We start from the raw sequence: 18,448 nt of genomic DNA on the forward strand, positions 1-18,448 counted from the left end.
GGCAGAAAAGGTCCTGTGTTAAGCAGCTTTAATGCACTTTCACTGATCAGCATACTTAAGGGGGTCAAATTAATAAAAATATCCTTCCTCCTGAAATATTTCACATCCTAAAAAAAGTACTATGGTATTTAGTTGAAACTAAAATGTCTCAAATAAAATTCAGAAATAAGGATTCAAAATGTGCTATATTTCATAATTTTCATTTACAAAAGTTGGGAGTAATCTAGTATTAAAGGAAAATGAAGAAAAATATTAAATAATAAGCAGGGGAGTGACAAACAAGTTTAGACTTGCTGACAAAAGTTAAGATGAGTGTAACTGTTTCAATTTGTTTTCACATTTAAGGCAGTTAAACATGTTAAACTGAATATCAGCAACTATATCAAGTTACTACCCTTTCAAAAAAAATCCTGCTACGCTGAGGGTAATCACCAAAGTCTCATTAAACATCTATGCAAATGTTCAATGCTTGTGAATTTAATGGAGTTCACCAACAAATTTGACTAAAGTGTTAAGCAATTAAGTTCGATCTTTCTAATGTAAATTCATGGATAGTTTCATTTCAGTCTAAAATTTAAATAAGCAAATTTCCATCAGACCTACAAAACAAACGTTCAGTAAATAATGCTACAGTACATTAGATACAAAACCAAGAAAACTTGGCTTCTGCTGCTTATATTTATCAGTGTGGCTGCCCCATTCAATTTACTGCAACAGACGTTGTGCTCATATACACGTATTTATGCAATAAATCTATGTTAAAAATCAGTCATCAATTGACTCAGCTTTTGCAGATACATCCTTGTGCTAGGCACATCAATCATCATAACTATTAACTATAAAATAGTACATCTGCAAAGCATGCATCTGTAAAGGCGTCCCATTTTGCTCACTACAACGGTAAAGGGATGATCAAACAAATGCACTAACTCCTACATGTGTCTATACACGTCAGAATGCCTGTACGTGTCAAAAAACACCCCACCCACTGCAAAAATAGATGTATGCATGTGTATGTGTGTGCATGTGTCTTGTGTATATTAAGGAATGAGTAGACTCAGGTACGTACATTACGTACATGCATATAAAACAGATAATACGACATGTATATCTATCCATTTTTATATGCACTGAGACACCCACACATTTTATATATATATATATATATATATATATATATATATATATATATATGGGTTACCTTTAGTACGTCGACAGCCCACTATATCGAATTCCACTTCACCGACACGGCAGAACATCGACAAATGAAGAGCCAAAGTTTCCTGCATGGTTTGTAATGTAGTGGCCTTTCAACATACTAAGGGTAACCAATATATATATTATATATATACACACACATACATAAACACGACACATATACATACACACCCGCGCACACAAATTCTGTCAATCTACTTGACGTACACATGAACAGATTTGTACATTATTTTGCACTTTTTCAAGTGAATGTCCTTTGGTTTAATTTGAAAGGGAAGCTAAATTAATTCTCACTTTTTTTTGCGGAAACGAAGCTGAAGCATTTCAGTACCCTTGTCACAGAACAGCACTCCGTGAACCATAAATACATATATCATACTGCTGCACTTATTTCCACCCCCACCCTCCCGAAACAAAGGTGCATCTGGCCACAACTTTTTCTGCCTCCAAGAATACTCTGAGAAACTTTCATATAAACCATAAAATATAATTCTTCACATACATAAAATGAAAATATAATTTAAAAACTAGTGCAGTGCCTCAGTGTTATTCAGTTAGCTAATGGAGGAATCTAGCAGCACACACTCCATATGGAAAGACAGGAAACATTTCAAAGCCACAAAAGAGGCAGTCTTTTCTTTTTTATGGAACAATCACCTATTCAGTAAAAGCCTTCAGTGGAAAGTGAAAGCACTGAAATCAGTCTGGCTTGGTCTGAAAAATAGATTTCTTTTTTTTTTAATTCAGAAAAAAAATATCTGAATTCTTTGTGCCAGCTGAAAGGCATATGTGAAATTTCCACCTTATTCAAACAATCCCAGCCACATGAAACGGCCAAGGTCACTTTTGCTTGCAGTCAAAACTTATAATATGGACTATCCTTCAAATGCAAAGACGTGGCTAGGATATTATGGTAGAGTGCGAAATTCTACAGTAAACTGTAGTTTCACTGATCAGCACAGGAGATGAGCACTGGAGATCTTTCTTTTGGCTGTCCATCATGAGAAAGTGGCACAGATCGCTGGGTTCTGTAAGAAAAAAATAAAACGGTTAAGCTTCTTTCAATTACTGGAAACAAAGACCCAGAGCACTGGCGTTAAGCTGAATAAGTAATGTTAACAGATTTTACATCAGTCTACAATATTCCATGCATGACTTACAAACCATCAGTGCAGTCTCTAGGTTAGCTAAACAGGCTTTGCACATCCAGCAATCTAGCATTTAATTGATTTGCACCATTTCTACCTACACACCATCACTGAGCAACTATTTTTAACCTTTACTAAGATCAAACGCTGCTGCTGTTACTGAAAATGAACCATTTTGTACAGGATCTTGCACCAAGTGTAACTAAAAAAAAAGTTAAATGCAAACATCACAGAAATGCTAATATCACATTATTATCATAACTGAGAGAATTATTAATACTTAAGCCTCACTACAAAAGAATGGATTTGCATCAAAAGAAAAACATAAAACTCTCATGTCTGGAAATTATAACCAATTTCTGAACATCTAAATGAAGTGCTTAAGTTTTCTAACCAAAATTAGAACACAGCAGCACAGAAGTTTAATTAATTTCTTAATACAAAGCACACACACAGTAGGTGTGGCTCTGTGCAGAAGGCTAAAGACCTGACTATGAGCCAGAAGACCAGAATCTGAACAGCGTCTTTGGTGCTGGTACGTGTGTGTCATGTAGTAGGATATGCTATCTAGCCCTTCGTAAGGAGGGAATTTGGTGGTTCTGGTCAACTGATTTGCCTTTTTGCAACCTGATGATGGTAGCCCCCATGGTACATGTGTGTCTGAGAGCATGCACATATTAGGGAAGGGCACAACACACCCCCTACAGGTGACGTGGGTGCTACAGTCTACCAGCAGGGATGGGATAAGGACCAAACAGAAAGATCCATTGTGCCTATCTGTATGACACCTGTGCTCCAGACTGCCCCCTACCTGTATTGTGGAATGAATGGAAAGTGGCAACAGCCTGATATCTGAGAGACACAGGGGCCAGAAAAATATACACAGTATCAATTGCCATGAAATAAAAAAAAGTTTGCCTTTCAAGTTAAAGATTCTCAAACACTAAGAATTCACATGCTAATTTTTCTTTTTAGTTACACTGCACACCACAAATCATTACGTCATCCAAACTGATGGAGAAGAAAATATGATTTTCTTATGGTAACAGCAACTGTGGTAAGGCAAGAGGAAACAATCTTATCTAGACCTTTCTTCATACCACGGGGAAGATGCAGCACAGTTCTACTGCTTTCAGGCTGACTGAATGAGTAATTACAAGGGAATTAAGACAGTGAATATGCACAATGAAATCCCTGCAAACCACACTGTAGAACATGGCAGCATGAACAGCCGCTTCCATTGTAAGGATCTTAAACAAAAGCAGCCAAAATGTTCCTCACCTTGGGAAGTTTGGGAGAACAAACCTAACCCCAACCTAATGAAGGATCACATCTGATTCGGTCACAGCACAGAGTCCTAGTTATATGGCATCTGTACCATACACAAACTGAAGATATAATAAAGATGCGAGTACAGAGTAAGTTATCACGGACAGTTTGAAAGTAAAAACACAACTTCATTGGTGATTACAATCATTACAAATTAAAATCATGACTAAAGTGATCACAAACGTAAATCAATGGGTTATATTTGTGACCACCACATATAATATAGAAACCGCTTTTACGTGGGGTTAAGCCCTACAACTCCATATCATACATAAACTCACACCAGGGTTACATAACTGCAAAGAAAGGGAAAACTCCAGAATTATGTTACAGTTGATCTCCTGAAATTCAACAGCAACATAATTGAACCAACTACACCACCGACGAATTTTCTTTAAATTTCACCATGCAATAAATGTTCAATGATCAAACATGTAAGACCCATATATCTACACACACACACACACACACACACACACACACACACACACACACACACACACACACACACACGTCTATGTGCATGTGTTTACAACGCTATATACATTATATATATCTATAGATACGCACAGGGAATATATCAGCTAATCTGGAGGGAGGGCTTTTTGCAATCTTCTCATCATCATACTTAGGGGTGTGTGCTTCCTGCCACACAGCATATCTGGCAACTTGGCCTGGCTTTTTAAAATATGTGCTTAGCCAAAGTGCTGCCCAAAGCCTCATCTCTATACACTGAACAAGTACATCCTTTAAAAGACAAAAGCAAGCAACAATTATATATATATATATATATATATAGTGCTCACCATAACTGTAGATTTTCAAGGGTAGGTTGCTGGAGCAGTACATTACATGTGGGTTTATCACCTCTTTGAGCCATCAGAATGTTTCTACAGCTGTCCACTAGTCCCTCAGAGGGCTAACTGTGATTTTGTACATTCAAGAGTACCTACACTGGAGTGCAAGAGGAACCCATATGTAGCCAGTACTCCGGAGAGGTTAGTTCTTTATGTCCCTTTGAGCCCACATAGGGAAACATGCTTGTCACAAACTCCGTTTGTCAATAAAATGAGTTTTTACAGTACACTGCAATTAGATAAGAACACAGAGGAAACGCATTAAAAACAGACGTTTTGTCAATTAGCTATTTTTAATACTCTCTGGAAGAATGGACAGAGAAGGGTAGCTTTTCTGTTATTTGTCCATAAATGTATTTATTTATTTTACAGTTTGTTTACTAAGATAGTCCACTGGGGCAAGAACAGCCCGTTTTCAATGGAGTCCCGGGAAGAAAAGCTCCATAAACAACAATATATTATGAAGTCAATGCATTTACACGATTGCAGTGAAAATACAGAAAAAAAAAAAAAAAAAAGGTAAAATTACACAGGCACATATAAATAAGTCAATTAAAATAAGAAAAATCCATTGGTACATATTCCTGTTAGATTTGTTAATAACACAGCGTAGGCATTACAGTTTTACATGAAATCTTAGCAGAGTTAAAGTAGGACAGGGGGATAAGAGGTGTTAATTGTTGAATGTAAGAACGGTGGGACAATAAGGAAATAAAATTAGAGCAAGAGTAGGAGTAAATGACAGAAATGAAGATGGTAGTAGCCAGAGAAGCTTAGTATGATGAAGAGAAGAGAGAAGTAAAGGAGTGTGAAAAATGGGGAAAAAAAGATGCGAGTCATGTGGGATGAGAGCAGGAACATTCCCAGAGCATTTTGAGATGGGAATGAAGCAGGGTCTTAAAGGTAGAGTGGTTGTCTGTAGTACGAATAAGAGGCTGCAGGGAGTGCCAGAGGCGAGCTAGGGAAAAGGGCAGTAGGTGTTTGCCTGGAGAACGAGCAGGCTTGTGTAGTTCAAGCAAATTCTGGTTATTGGATCTTAGAAGTCTGTTGGGTAGGTGCATTTTGAAGGAGGAGGCAAGGGAGGGTTAGATCGAGGGATTAAAGATGAATTTATGGGCATGATTAAGTTGAATGTATGTACGATGGTTGGGAAGTTCGAGACAATTTAGTTTGTGTAGGGCATTGTAGTGGTAGGAGGAAGCTTTATAGCTGGTAGCAAACTTAGATTTTGTTACAACAGGAGGATAGCTTTGTTTTTAGAGAAGACTGAAGGTTAGCAAGAAAGTACAGTTGTGTACACTTACCATAAATGTAGATGTTCGAGTGTATTCACTGTTGCAGTCCTCATATATGGGTTATCCAGCTCCCAGTAGCCCTCAGTCAGCCCAAATACCAAAGTCCTTGGTATATGACGTTGGCTGCCACTGATTGTAAAATTGATGTCAGAACGTCAGGTATAAAGGGAGACAGCCGACGCCATTTCCTCAGTTTTTTTTGCCTTAACTGTCAGGAGCCCCCAAAAGAAGGCTAACCCAGGAAGGTAGCACCCTGGACACGTCATACAAAAAATAAAAAGTATATAGTCTGTGCCTTAGGAAAAAAGGGGGAATGGAGGGTGGGAAACCAGGACTGCAACAGTGAATACACTCGAACATCTACATTTATGGTAAGTGTACACAACTGTACTATGTTCTTCATGTTTCACTACTGCAGTCCTCACATATGGGTTGATTCCCAAAGCCCAGGAAAAAGACAGAGTGGAGGAAGGATCACAGATTAAGGGTTGGTAAGAAGACCCTGCAAAACTGCAGAGACAAAACTAGCCCTGGATTTAGAAAACAAAGGTAGATTGTAATGCTTTGTGAAAGTATGGACAGAAGACCGAGTAGCTGATTCTAGAATGTCCTTAGTAGGCACACCTCTCAGAAAGACTGCAGAGGCTGCTCTAGTAGAATGGGTCCTAATACCCTGACGGGGAACCTTCCCATGCTACAGGTAACAAAAGTGAATGCAATGAGCAATCCATTTAGAGATGGTTTGTTTTGAAATAGCTTTACCCTGAGCCCCAGGAGCAAAACTAACCAACAACTGTTCAGATTTTCGAAAGGATTTAGTCCTAATTAAAATCTCAGCTGTCTACGCACACCAAGAGAGTGCAGAATCCTTTCCCCTTTATTTTGGGGATTGTTGAAAAATGCAGGCAGGTGAATAGACTGGTTAAAGGTTAAACTGGAAACTACCTTAGGCATGAAGGAGGGATTAGTTCTCAGAGAAACTCGATCTGAGTGAAAAATAATGAAAGGTTCTACTGCCATTAGGGCTTGCAGCTCAGATACCCTTCTAGCTGAAGTAATAGCTAAAAGGAAAGCAGTCTTCCACGATAGAAACTTCAAATCTGCAGAGGCAGCTGGTTCAAAGGGAGGCAGAGTAAGTTTTTCCAGGACAAAATTAAGATCCCAAGCAGGAGTAGGAGCTCTTCTAGGAGGTCTAAGATTACTAGCTCCCCTCAGGAACTGCTTCATCAAGGGGTAAGAAAAAATGGGTTGCTCAAAACAACAATGAGCCAAAATTGCTGAAGCATGAATTTTGAATGAAGAAAAGGAAAGTTCACCATTAAGCAATCCTGCTAGGTAGTCAAGAATGAGGGAAAGAGAAGGTTGAGAAGAGTCTTCTCCTTTAGCCAGCATCCAAGAGAAAAATCTCTTCCATTTATCTGCATAGGATTTTCTGGTGCTAGGCCTCCTGGCTTCATGAAGAACTTCAACCACCTGTTGGGAAAGATTTAAAGTATTAGCCAGGCAGTTAAATGCAGAGTTTGAAGATGAGGATGAAGGAACTTTCCCCTCCCTGAACCAACAGATCTGGTTATCAGGGAAAGATGCCAAGGCTGAGCCTGGGAAAGGCTGCGAAGGAAGGGATACCAATGCTGCCTGGGCCAATCTGGAGAACAGCCTTTGTTTTTTTGTCATAATCATAATCCTTGGTGACGTTAATATTAACTGGACCGATATTCCATCTCCTAATTCTCCACACAACATAAACTTATACAACTTCTCACAACTAACAAACTCTACTACCAGGCCCTCGAAACACTCCTCCTCTGGTACTACTCTTGACTGGATTCGTGTTTCCCACCCCCAGTACATCTCTGACAGCAGTATTCTACCTGACACTCTTAGCGATCATCTTCACTCTTTCGCTCGTCGCCTTCCCTCCTCCTTACAATTATCCCATACTTGTATCTCCTCCCGCTCTCTGAAAAACTTCAACCCTGAAACCTTCTCCAGCTCTTTAAAACACACAAACTGGAGTCCTCTAAAAACCTTCTCCCTAGATAATGCAGTAGTCTATTTTAATACTCCATTCTTAGACTTGTTAAATATCCTTGCTCCCTCCAGAACCAAAAGAATTAAAAGTAAAACTGTTCCATGGTTAAGCAAAGAAACTACAACCATTATGCATCTCCGTGACAAAGCCTGGAAACATTACCAGAAAAATAAAACCCATACCACCCTGACTGAATATAAGCTACTATGTAACAAAGTAAAAAAAAAAAAACACTTGTTCCATCTGACCGCAAATCCTACTTCTCCACCCTTCAAAATAACCACAAAACCAACCCCCAAAAATTCTTGAATGGTATCTCCACCACCCTCAATCCTGGCAAAAGAGACGACCCCTGCCCTGACCTAAATGTCCCAGACCTCTCCTTAACCACCCAGTTTAACTTATTTATTGATTCTATTGCCAAACTACTTCTTCCCCAACAAAGCTTCACTTCCACCTCCTCCTCTCTGTCTCCCTCCCCTAACACTACTGCCTCCCACCCCCCCTTCCTTCATTATCAAACCCATTCCTATCACCATAAAAAAACTCCTTCAGAAACTGATACCATGCTCAAATGCCCCTGATGGTCTTCCTTCCTACTTCCTCAAAATTGCTGCTGATGCCATCACCTTTCCCATCTCCATTCTAATAAACTGCTAAGTCCAAGAAAACTATGTACTCCTACTGTGGAAAAAGGCCTATATCATTCCCCCTCACAAAGGAGGTAATTACAACATTCCCAATTTTCTGCCAGTCGCGATTGTATCCCGTCTCAAAAGTTCTAGGAAAGTGTATTCACCTTCATCTTCTACACTACCTCACAGACAACCACCTTACCCCCACACAACATGGTTGTAGACCTGGTCACAGTACTATAACCCCTCTCCTCTCCTTCCTCGAAACTGTCAACAAAGTCCAGGATTCTGGCTGTCTCGTGTCCATCCTGCTTCTGGACTTATGCAAGGCCTTTGACACTATCTCCAATAACCTTCTCCTATCTAAAGTCTCTAATCTAAATCTATCCCACTCTTTTGTCAACTGGTTTTCTAGTTACCTCTCCGACAGACATTCTCCTCCATCTTTAGCAACACTCTGGGTAGAAGAAACAGAGGAAGGAATGCATAAACTGAGAGGTGTCCATGGGAAGGACAATGCATCCACCCTCCAAGCTTTTGATGTGAAACTCCCTGGTGCAGAAGGTTGGAAGGAGAGGACTGGTGTTGTTCAGTTGCCACTTGTGAGTATCCAGAACATGTCTGCTCAAATGATCCGCCAAGGAGTTTAACCTCCCTGGGAAGATACTAAGATATTCGATGTAAGCCCATGGATGCTGCTATGGACCACAGTCTCATGCTTTGTCTGCACAAGGGGTATGAGTGAGTCCCCCCTTGCTTGTTGATGTACCACGACTGTGGTATTGTCTGTCCTGATCAGCAGAGTCCCAGGGTAGAGTAGGTCCTTGAAAGCCAGCAAGGCCTGCTGCACTGCCATCAATTCTTTTAAGTTTACGTGCAGATGAATCTGCTGGTTGCTCCAAGTCCCCTGTATGCCCTGCCTTCCAGATGAGCCCCCCCCCAATGCAACATCTGAGGCGTCTGTGGTGAGAGTCTGGCTGGCAGGCGGAGGAACTCCATTTGTAGACAGAGACTTGATTCTTCCCCTGATTCCAAGTCCTGTGTGTGTTGACACCAAAGTTTCTTGAGGTACCTTTGAAGTTTACTCATATGCAGCCTTGCATATGGGATCATCAAAATACATGAAGCCATGAACCCCAGTGCTTGCAGAAATTGTCTTGCAGAGAACTGGTCATGCTTGCCAAGTTCATGAAGTAAGCTGAAAGATCTTCTTGCTTCTGTTCATAGGTTCATACTAGGCTTCTGTTCATAGGTTCATACTAGGCTATCTGCCATAGGGCATTTATAAGCCTAGCCAGAGTGTGTTTGGCTTTCGCCACCCATTTTAAATTAATTTTGCTATGCCCTTTTTCGAGGTTAGTATACTGTGCCTCTGTCTAACAGTGACACAGAAGTGATACCCGGGGTAAACCTACGATCTCCCATCCACTCATCAAGATTCCTCTTGAAGAGAGTCAATGAGGGACTCTGCCTAACCTGGACTGGGATTTTATTCCAGAGTGAAGGGCGCCTCTGGGTTATGAATCTGTCCCTCCAGCATGTCCTATTTATTTCAGTGATGAGGTTCAAGCCTCTCGAGCGCGTAGCTCAATGGGATTTGGATTTTCTGAGGTGCAGCATGTCCATTAATTCCGGGTTGGACATGGCTTTATACGTCAGGCACAGATCGCCTCTGAGCAGGCAGTATGCCACTGAGTAGAGCTGGACTTTCTTTAACCGGGCAGCATATGGCATCTGTTTGAGCCCTTTGATCCTCTTGGTGAAGTACTTTTGGGGTCTTTCCAGTTGCTGCAGGTGTCTGGTAAGGTACATCCCAAAAGGGGCATTGTACTCAATTATGGGCCTGATGAGGGATGAGTAAAGAGGCACGATGACCTCCCCTCATCTAGATGTGAATCCCTTCATGATTAGGTGGGCTATATAAAATGTTCTTCTAACCACTTTGGCCACGTGGTTGTCAAATGAGCGATTGCTATCAACTTGGGTCCCCAGGTCCCTAATTACTTCTTCTGTACTTAATGGATTACCACCTATGTGGTAATTTGTGGGCACTTTGTTTTTGCCAAAGGGGATGACTATACACTTTTTGGCGTTTAGCTTGAGGCCATGGCTCTGGCATCAGTTGTCTGTTTCTATGAGGCCCTTTTGGAGGATGCTTGTGTCGGCTGGAGAGTCGATTATGGCGCCCAGTTTGCAGTCATCTACGAACTTGGTCAGCCACAGTCCTTCTGTCTTGGCCTGTACCTCCGAGAAATATATATCGAACAAGAGAGGTCCCAGGACTGAGCCTTGTGGGACGCCACTTGTAACTGGTTTGGAGTCTGACATAGCTCCAGCAATTCTAACCATGTGGGTTCTGTCCTTGAGCCAGTTTGCAACCCATCTAGTGACATAGGGGTTTATATTTAAGCTGGTGAGCTTATCTATAATGCCCGAGTGGGGTACTGTATCGAAGGCTTTTGCGAGGTCCAGGTAGGCTGTGTGGACCACCTTCCCCTCATCAATGGCCTTGGTGACTGTTTCAAAGAAATCGACCAGGTTTAAGAGGCAGGATCTGCCCTTAACAAAGCCGAACTGGGTAGGATCCAGTGTCTGTAGGTCCCCAATATCTTTATTTATGAGGTCCATGATGATCCTTTCCATAGCTTTGCAGACCAAGCTAGTCAGGCTTATGGGGCGATAGTTTCCAGGATCCGTTGAGGCACCACCTTTGTGGAGAGGGACCACTGTTGCTGTACGCCACTCTTTGGGTACATATCCTGTAGTAAGGCTGAGATTGAACAGTAGTTTTATGTTTGGGTTTAGCTCTTCTTGGAGTTCATGTAGGACGTAGCCCGGGACACCGTCTGGTCCCATTGATGCTGTGTTTTTGCTCTGGAGAGGGCGGCTCTTACCTGAGCATCTGAGATGTCAGGGGGGGCAGCACTCTGCTGGGATAGACATTTGCCCTTTTGGTGGGGAGGGGAGGGAGAAGTTTGCACTGAACCTGTCAGCTAGGATGTTGGCAATGTCTGTGGGTTCGGTGTATTTTTTGTCATTTTGGACTAATTCTGAGCATATCTGGGAATTCCCACCCAGGTTCCTAACATAACTAAAGAAAGCCTTGTGATTATCTTTAGTGTCCTGTGCAATTTTTCTCTCGAAGCTGGCCTTAGACGATTTTATGAGTGCCCGTATTTTTTTGCTAATACTGATCAGAGATGCCTTCCCTTTTTGGGATTTTGCTCTATCATGTAGTAGCTTTCTCCTTCTATTGTATAGTTTGTTTATGGCTGGGGTCCACCAGACAGGATGTCTGCCTTTGAAGGATTGGGTCTTGGTTTTATTTGGGATTGCAAGATCCATGCATTCCTGAAGGTGTTCATAGAATGCGTTTATAAAGGATTCTGCAGTCTGGGCTGTATTTTCCACAGGCCCGGGGGCTTTGAAGGATTCCACCTCGGTTTTGAGGAGTGTGAAATTTGCTTTAGAGAAGTTTTTCACTGTGGTTTTCTGGGCAGGGGGTGGGGTCGGGATGTGAATATCCAGTGAGATTAGTTTATGGTCTGATCTTACCAGTGAGGGATACACTTCTGGTCTGGAGCATAGAGTCCCCATGTTGGTGATGAGCAGGTCCAGTATGTTTTCCCCTCTTGTGGCAGTGGTAACAAGTTGTTCCATAGCATTTGAGTTTATAAATTCTAGGAACCTTTGGGCTAGGGTGTTGGAGCTAAAGTAATGCTCCCAGTCTATGTTTGGGTAGTTGAAGTCGCCCAATATAATGGTGTTTGGAGAGACCTTCATATTTTCCAGTGTTCTCAGGAAGGCCGAGTGGGGTTCCTGGGTTTGGGAGGGTGGTCTGTAGCAGGCTATAAACTGGAAGACAGTTTTACCCACTGTTAGTTACACATGGATAGTTTCTGATGCTTCGTGCTGTGCCACCAACCTGGAGGTGTGGGTATCTGACGAATATTGATACTCCCCCTCCTTTTGTGGTTCGGTCCAAGTTTTGGGGCCGAAAAGCATGGTATGAGGTATAACCTGGTAGTGCTGGGGTGCTCTCGGGAGCCTTGAACCAGGTTTCTGTTACTGCACAGATATCGATGTTCTCCATGCTTAGGAGAGTTTCGAGTGCGTGCATCTTGAGGTTTAGACTTCTGGCGTTGAGTGGCATTACTCTTAGTTTCTTATCCCTTGTGATACCTATGGAGGTGGGTTTGTCTTTTGAGCCTTGCCTAAAAAAAGGCACCATAGGGGTAGCAAGAGCCTTTGCCAATATCCGAAAGCCCAGGTGTGACAGGTGCAAGCCGTCCCTAGCGAAGCACTGTGTCTTGTCGAGCATGTCATCCCAGGCTGACAGGCATTGGATCCCCTTTGAATGACACCAATACTTAAGCCAATTGTTGAAATTGATCATCTTGTCTTCATATTGTGGCATCATTCTTGGTGAGGGTAAGATGCTACTCAAGGTCAGGGTCATACCGGCCTGGGCTACATGCTCAGAGAGCTCCTCTATGTCTCTTTTCATGTAGTCCAGGGAGGTACGTCTCAGGTCATTCACATCAGCATGGACAATGACTGAGTCATATTTGTACTTGCCTTGGAGTGACCTGAGTGCTTGTGTTATGTGGCGGATCCTAGCACCCGACAGGCAGCTCACCGTGACCTTCTCCTTGTTCAGCCTGGTGAGCAGGATGTCAGTGTGCCTGACGATAGAGTCACCTATTACAAGTGTATCGGGTGTGTTGTTTAGCCTTAAGGGCTGTGACTGTTCGGCACACTGGCATTGTGAGCTATGTGTTGCACGTGTTTTGTTTTGGGGTAGCGGTTGCTTGGGTGTCTGCTTTGGAGGTCTCTGCTGCTTAGGCAGATTTTTATTTAGAGCCTCCAAGTATGTTTTTGTGTGTTTATGTGTTTGGCTTGCTGTCGTGGTAGGTCTATATGAGACTGGAATTGTAGTGAGTGTGGTTTCCTTCTCCTCCTGACTGGTTACGCCAGTGCTGAGTTGAGAGAGCTTAGCCTCCAGTTTGGCTATATGGTTGCATTTCTCACATGTGTTGGAATTTGTTGGGAGGAGGAGAGGGTTCTCTGTGTACATGAGGCAGTTGTAACATTGCCTCAAGATTCCCAGATTCACCAGCTGGACCGGAGAGATTGACAACTGACCTTTGGACATGCTAGAATAGTATTGGGAATTCCTTTATAATTGAAAAAAAGGGCCAATGGGGAACAAGGTACTCAAGGGGAGTTTGTGAGGGTGTAGTGCTTTTAATTTTTTAGTGCTGACTTAGTGAGCAAGTGCCAGGTAACTTAAATGCAATGTGTTACAGGTAACTTAAATGCAAAAACGACAAACAGTAACTTTATTTCAAGTGAAACAAGGAAATAAGTACAGTAAGCAATGCAGATATCACTAGGGATCCACAGAAGCGCTGAAAAACCACGTTTTAGGTGAAATTAGCGTTTCAGGGAAATAAGCAAACAAACAACAAGCATACAAACAAATCTAGATTCAGCAGGCCTGGATCTAGTCTATGCTACAGCAAACAAGGTGTACCAATTTCAGTAAGAAACAGTTCAAATATGCAGGCACTATAAGTCTTTAACCAGAAATTCCCAGCTCAGAAGGGCAGAGTCCAGCCTCTCCTCCCACAAGAGTGCAGACCACGAACCTTCTTAATGTAAAATAACTGGCCTGAAGCCCAAGTGCTTAAACCAGAACTAATACACTTTTAGAATAACAGACACTGAGCCCTCAATCAGCAGTTCCCAACTTAGAAGGATATAAGCTACCTGTCCTGCCACCACAGTGCAGGCCACAAACCTTCTTAATGTAAAACAACTGGTCTGAAGCCCAAGTGCTTAAACTAAAAGGCTTAGAATGAGTTACACCAAATTTGCCTTCTCAAATGTTCTCCCTGTACTGGGTAGAATGAGGTAATGACACTAGACTGGGAGGAGGGTCCCAGATGAAATTTACACTAGGGGCGGGCAACTGCAAAGCCAACAACTATAAAAACACTATACCAACAGGAAGGGAGGGTGGAAAACAAACTGCAGAAATGTTTCTCACACCTGAAAAGCAGCAGTGAGCCTTTAAATGAAAGTTTTAAACAGCTAAAGGAGCCTCTAGAAAAAAGAGTTTAAATGCAACAAGTTATTACAAACAAACAACCCAACAGATGCTTAATAAAAGTGGACAATTTCCAGTTAATACCTCACACACAGTGAAACTAGCTAGAAAAATACACAGTACACAAAGTGCTATAAATAACAAAGAAATAAAGAACAAAATAAACAAAAAACGGGATACTTAGTGTTATATATTATAGCTCCGAGTTTCCTCAGTGTCTTTCCTTCTATCAAGCTCAGTGTGAAATGGCAGAACACTCACAAATGAACTTCTTAGGTAACAGAAAGTTGAAACCGGAGACAGTTTTTAAGAAAGAAATCTCAAAAGAACCAATGAGGTGCTTAGTCTAAGCTGTAGTCCAGGTGACCTCAGTCAGCCAATGACCTCAAACAATTCTCTCTTACTGAAATGCCTGATGGCTTTGGCTAAACCAAGATGTCCCTGAATATGTGCTCAGAGACACAGCCTCCACAAACACTAGGCCCAAATACAAGCCTGAATATGGAAATGCTACAAATATCCCCACTACTTAGAACAAACTGCAGAAATGTTTCTCACACCTGAAAAGCAGCAGTGAGCCTTTAAATAAAAGTTTTAAACAGCTAAAGGAGCCTCTAGAAAAAAGAGTTTAACTGCAGCAAGTTATTACAAACAACCCAACAGATGCTTAATAAAAGTGGACAATTTCCAGTTAATATCTCACACACAGTGAAAAGTACAGTTTTGTACCTACCATAAATGTAGATGTTCGAGTGCTAATACAGCTGCAGTCATAACAGATGGGTTCTCCTGCCATCAGGTGGGTCCTCGGTCGGCCGAATTCCAAAGTCTAGGTCAGGCGTCGGTTGTCGTCGCTTCTTCCCTGACGTCAGTGCAACAGGGGTATAAAAAAAACAGCTGACGCCATTTTCTTCAGTTTTTCTTGCCCCAGATGTCAGGTGCCCCCAGAAGGAAGGCAATACATAAATTTATATAATAATGCAATGCAATATAATCAAAAAACAGTAGTTGCAAGCAAATACACCATAAATGAATACCCCAAATCAGGTTGTATGAGAAGGTGTTAGCCAATAGGCCTGTCCCAAGAGGGGAAGGAGGGAGGGAAACCTGGACTGCAGCTGTATTAGCACTCGAACATCTACATTTATGGTAGGTACAAAACTGTACTATGTTCATCGTGCATACAGCTGTAGTCATAACAGATGGGTAGAATCCCAAAGCTAAAAAAGGGGTGGTAGGCACTAAGTGGAACTAGGAGGAGCCAGGATGCCCTGCAAGACTGCAGTGGCAAAGCCTGCTCTAGTTTTGGAGTATAATGGTAGGTGGTAGTGCTTGGAGAAGGTATGCACAGAACTCCAAGTGGCTGCTTCCAAAATATCTTTGGTAGGAACCCCTCTGAGGAAAGCTGCAGAGGTAGCTGTGGCCCTTGTGGAGTGAGATCTGATGCCTGCAGGCACAGTTTTACCATGAAAAGAGTAACAAAAGCGTATGCAGTGGGCTATCCATTTTGAGATTGTCTGTTTGGAAATTGGCTTCCCTTGAGCTCCTATAGCATAGGACACAAAGAGTTGTTCTGATTTTCTGAAAGGCTTTTTTCTGTCCAAATAGTAACGCAGCTGTCTGTGGATGTCCAAGGAATGTAGTAGTCTCTCCCCTTTGTTTTGAGGATTAGGGTAAAAGGTAGGTAAGTGGATAGCCTGATTCAAAGCTACCCTGGATACCACCTTAGCCATAAAGGACGGATTGGTTCGTAAGGAAACTCTGTCCTGATGGAAAATGATGAAAGGCTGCACTGTCATGAGGGCTTGTAGTTCCGATACCCTGCGAGCTGAGGTGATAGCCAGAAGGAAGGCTGTTTTCCAGGACAAATATTGCAAATCTGTTGAGGCAGCTGGCTCAAAAGGAGGCAAGGTCAGCCTTTCTAGAATGAAATTGAGGTCCCAAGCAGGTATTGGTTGTTTCCTTGGGGGTTTTATATTCTTAGCCCCTCTGAGGAACTGTCTTAAGAGGGGGTGAGAAAATAAAGGAGGATCAGTGTTGTATTCTGCAGAAATGGCTGAGGCATGGATTTTGATGGAGGAGAATGTCTGTCGGAGAGGTAACTAGAAAACCAGTTGACAGAAGAGTGGGATAGATTTAGATTAGAGACTTTATATAGGAGAAGGTTATTGGAGATAGTGTCAAAGGCCTTGCATAAGTCCAGAAGCAGGATGGACACGAGACAGCCAGACTCCTGGACTTTGTTGACAGTTTCGAGGAAGGAGAGGATAGGGGTTATAGTACTGTGGCCAGGTCTACAACCATGTTGTGTGGGGTAAGGTGGTTGTCTGTGAGGTAGTGTAGAAGATGAAGGTGAATACACTTTCCTAGAACTTTTGAGACGGGATACAATCGCAACTGGCAGAAAATTGGGAATGTTGTAATTACCTCCTTTGTGAGGGGGAATGATATAGGCCTTTTTCCACAGTAGGAGTACATAGTTTTCTTGGACTTAGCAGTTTATTAGAATGGAGATGGGAAAGGTGATGGCATCAGCAGCAATTTTGAGGAAGTAGGAAGGAAGACCATCAGGGGCATTTGAGCATGGTATCAGTTTCTGAAGGAGTTTTTTTATGGTGATAGGAATGGGTTTGATAATGAAGGAAGGGGGGGTGGGAGGCAGTAGTGTTAGGGGAGGGAGACAGAGAGGAGGAGGTGGAAGTGAAGCTTTGTTGGGGAAGAAGTAGTTTGGCAATAGAATCAATAAATAAGTTAAACTGGGTGGTTAAGGAGAGGTCTGGGACATTTAGGTCAGGGCAGGGGTCGTCTCTTTTGCCAGGATTGAGGGTGGTGGAGATACCATTCAAGAATTTTGGGGTTGGTTTTGTGGTTATTTTGAAGGGTGGAGAAGTAGGATTTGCGGTCAGATGGAACAAGTGTTTTTTTTTTTTTTACTTTGTTACATAGTAGCTTATATTCAGTCAGGGTGGTATGGGTTTTATTTTTCTGGTAATGTTTCCAGGCTTTGTCACGGAGATGCATAATGGTTGTAGTTTCTTTGCTTAACCATGGAACAGTTTTACTTTTAATTCTTTTGGTTCTGGAGGGAGCAAGGATATTTAACAAGTCTAAGAATGGAGTATTAAAATAGACTACTGCATTATCTAGGGAGAAGGTTTTTAGAGGACTCCAGTTTGTGTGTTTTAAAGAGCTGGAGAAGGTTTCAGGGTTGAAGTTTTTCAGAGAGCGGGAGGAGATACAAGTATGGGATAATTGTAAGGAGAAGGGAAGGCGACGAGCGAAAGAGTGAAGATGATCGCTAAGAGTGTCAGGTAGAATACTGCTGTCAGAGATGTACTGGGGGTGGGAAACACGAATCCAGTCAAGAGTAGTACCAGAGGAGGAGTGTTTCGAGGGCCTGGTAGTAGAGTTTGTTAGTTGTGAGAAGTTGTATAAGTTTATGTTGTGTGGAGAATTAGGAGATGGAATATCGGTCCAGTTAATATTAACGTCACCAAGGATTATGATCTTGTTGGTAATGTTAGAGGAGAACCTGGACAGGATATCCTCAAGAATGGGGATATTGTCTCCTGGGGGAATGTAGAGAGTGGCTATACATAAGTGTTTGTTTATACTTATCTGGAGGAGGTCCAGGGTTAGTTCGGCATTGGCGAATTGGGATATGGGTTTGGTGAAGGGAGTAACTGTAAGAGAAGAGTAGAGAAGAGCTATTCCACCACCTTTTTTGAGGGTCCTGTCATTTTTAATTATATTGTAGTTGGGGGGAGTGATTTTCAGGATCTTTTATGTGTGGCTTTAACCAGGTTTCAGTAACGGATAAGA

General features: G+C 42.1%; 1 protein-coding gene across 4 annotated transcripts in view; it reads right to left on the reverse strand.

The window, feature by feature from the left end:
* Positions 1 to 1,684: 1,684 nt before the first annotated feature.
* BBX (BBX high mobility group box domain containing) overlaps positions 1,685 to 18,448 on the reverse strand; it is a 2,705,004-nt gene continuing 2,688,240 nt past the window's right edge. For all 4 annotated transcript variants that reach the window (XM_044071093.1, XM_044071095.1, XM_044071094.1 and 1 more), the window contains one exon: positions 1,685 to 2,246. In XM_044071093.1, the coding sequence (XP_043927028.1) occupies positions 2,165 to 2,246 (82 nt within the window). In that variant the 3' untranslated portion in view covers positions 1,685 to 2,164. The remainder of the gene's footprint in view (positions 2,247 to 18,448) is intronic.

The sequence above is a fragment of the Protopterus annectens genome, chromosome 5.part0 (genome assembly GCF_019279795.1).
Source record: "Protopterus annectens isolate FY-2018-M chromosome 5.part0, PAN1.0, whole genome shotgun sequence".
Lineage (NCBI taxonomy): Eukaryota > Metazoa > Chordata > Ceratodontiformes > Protopteridae > Protopterus > Protopterus annectens.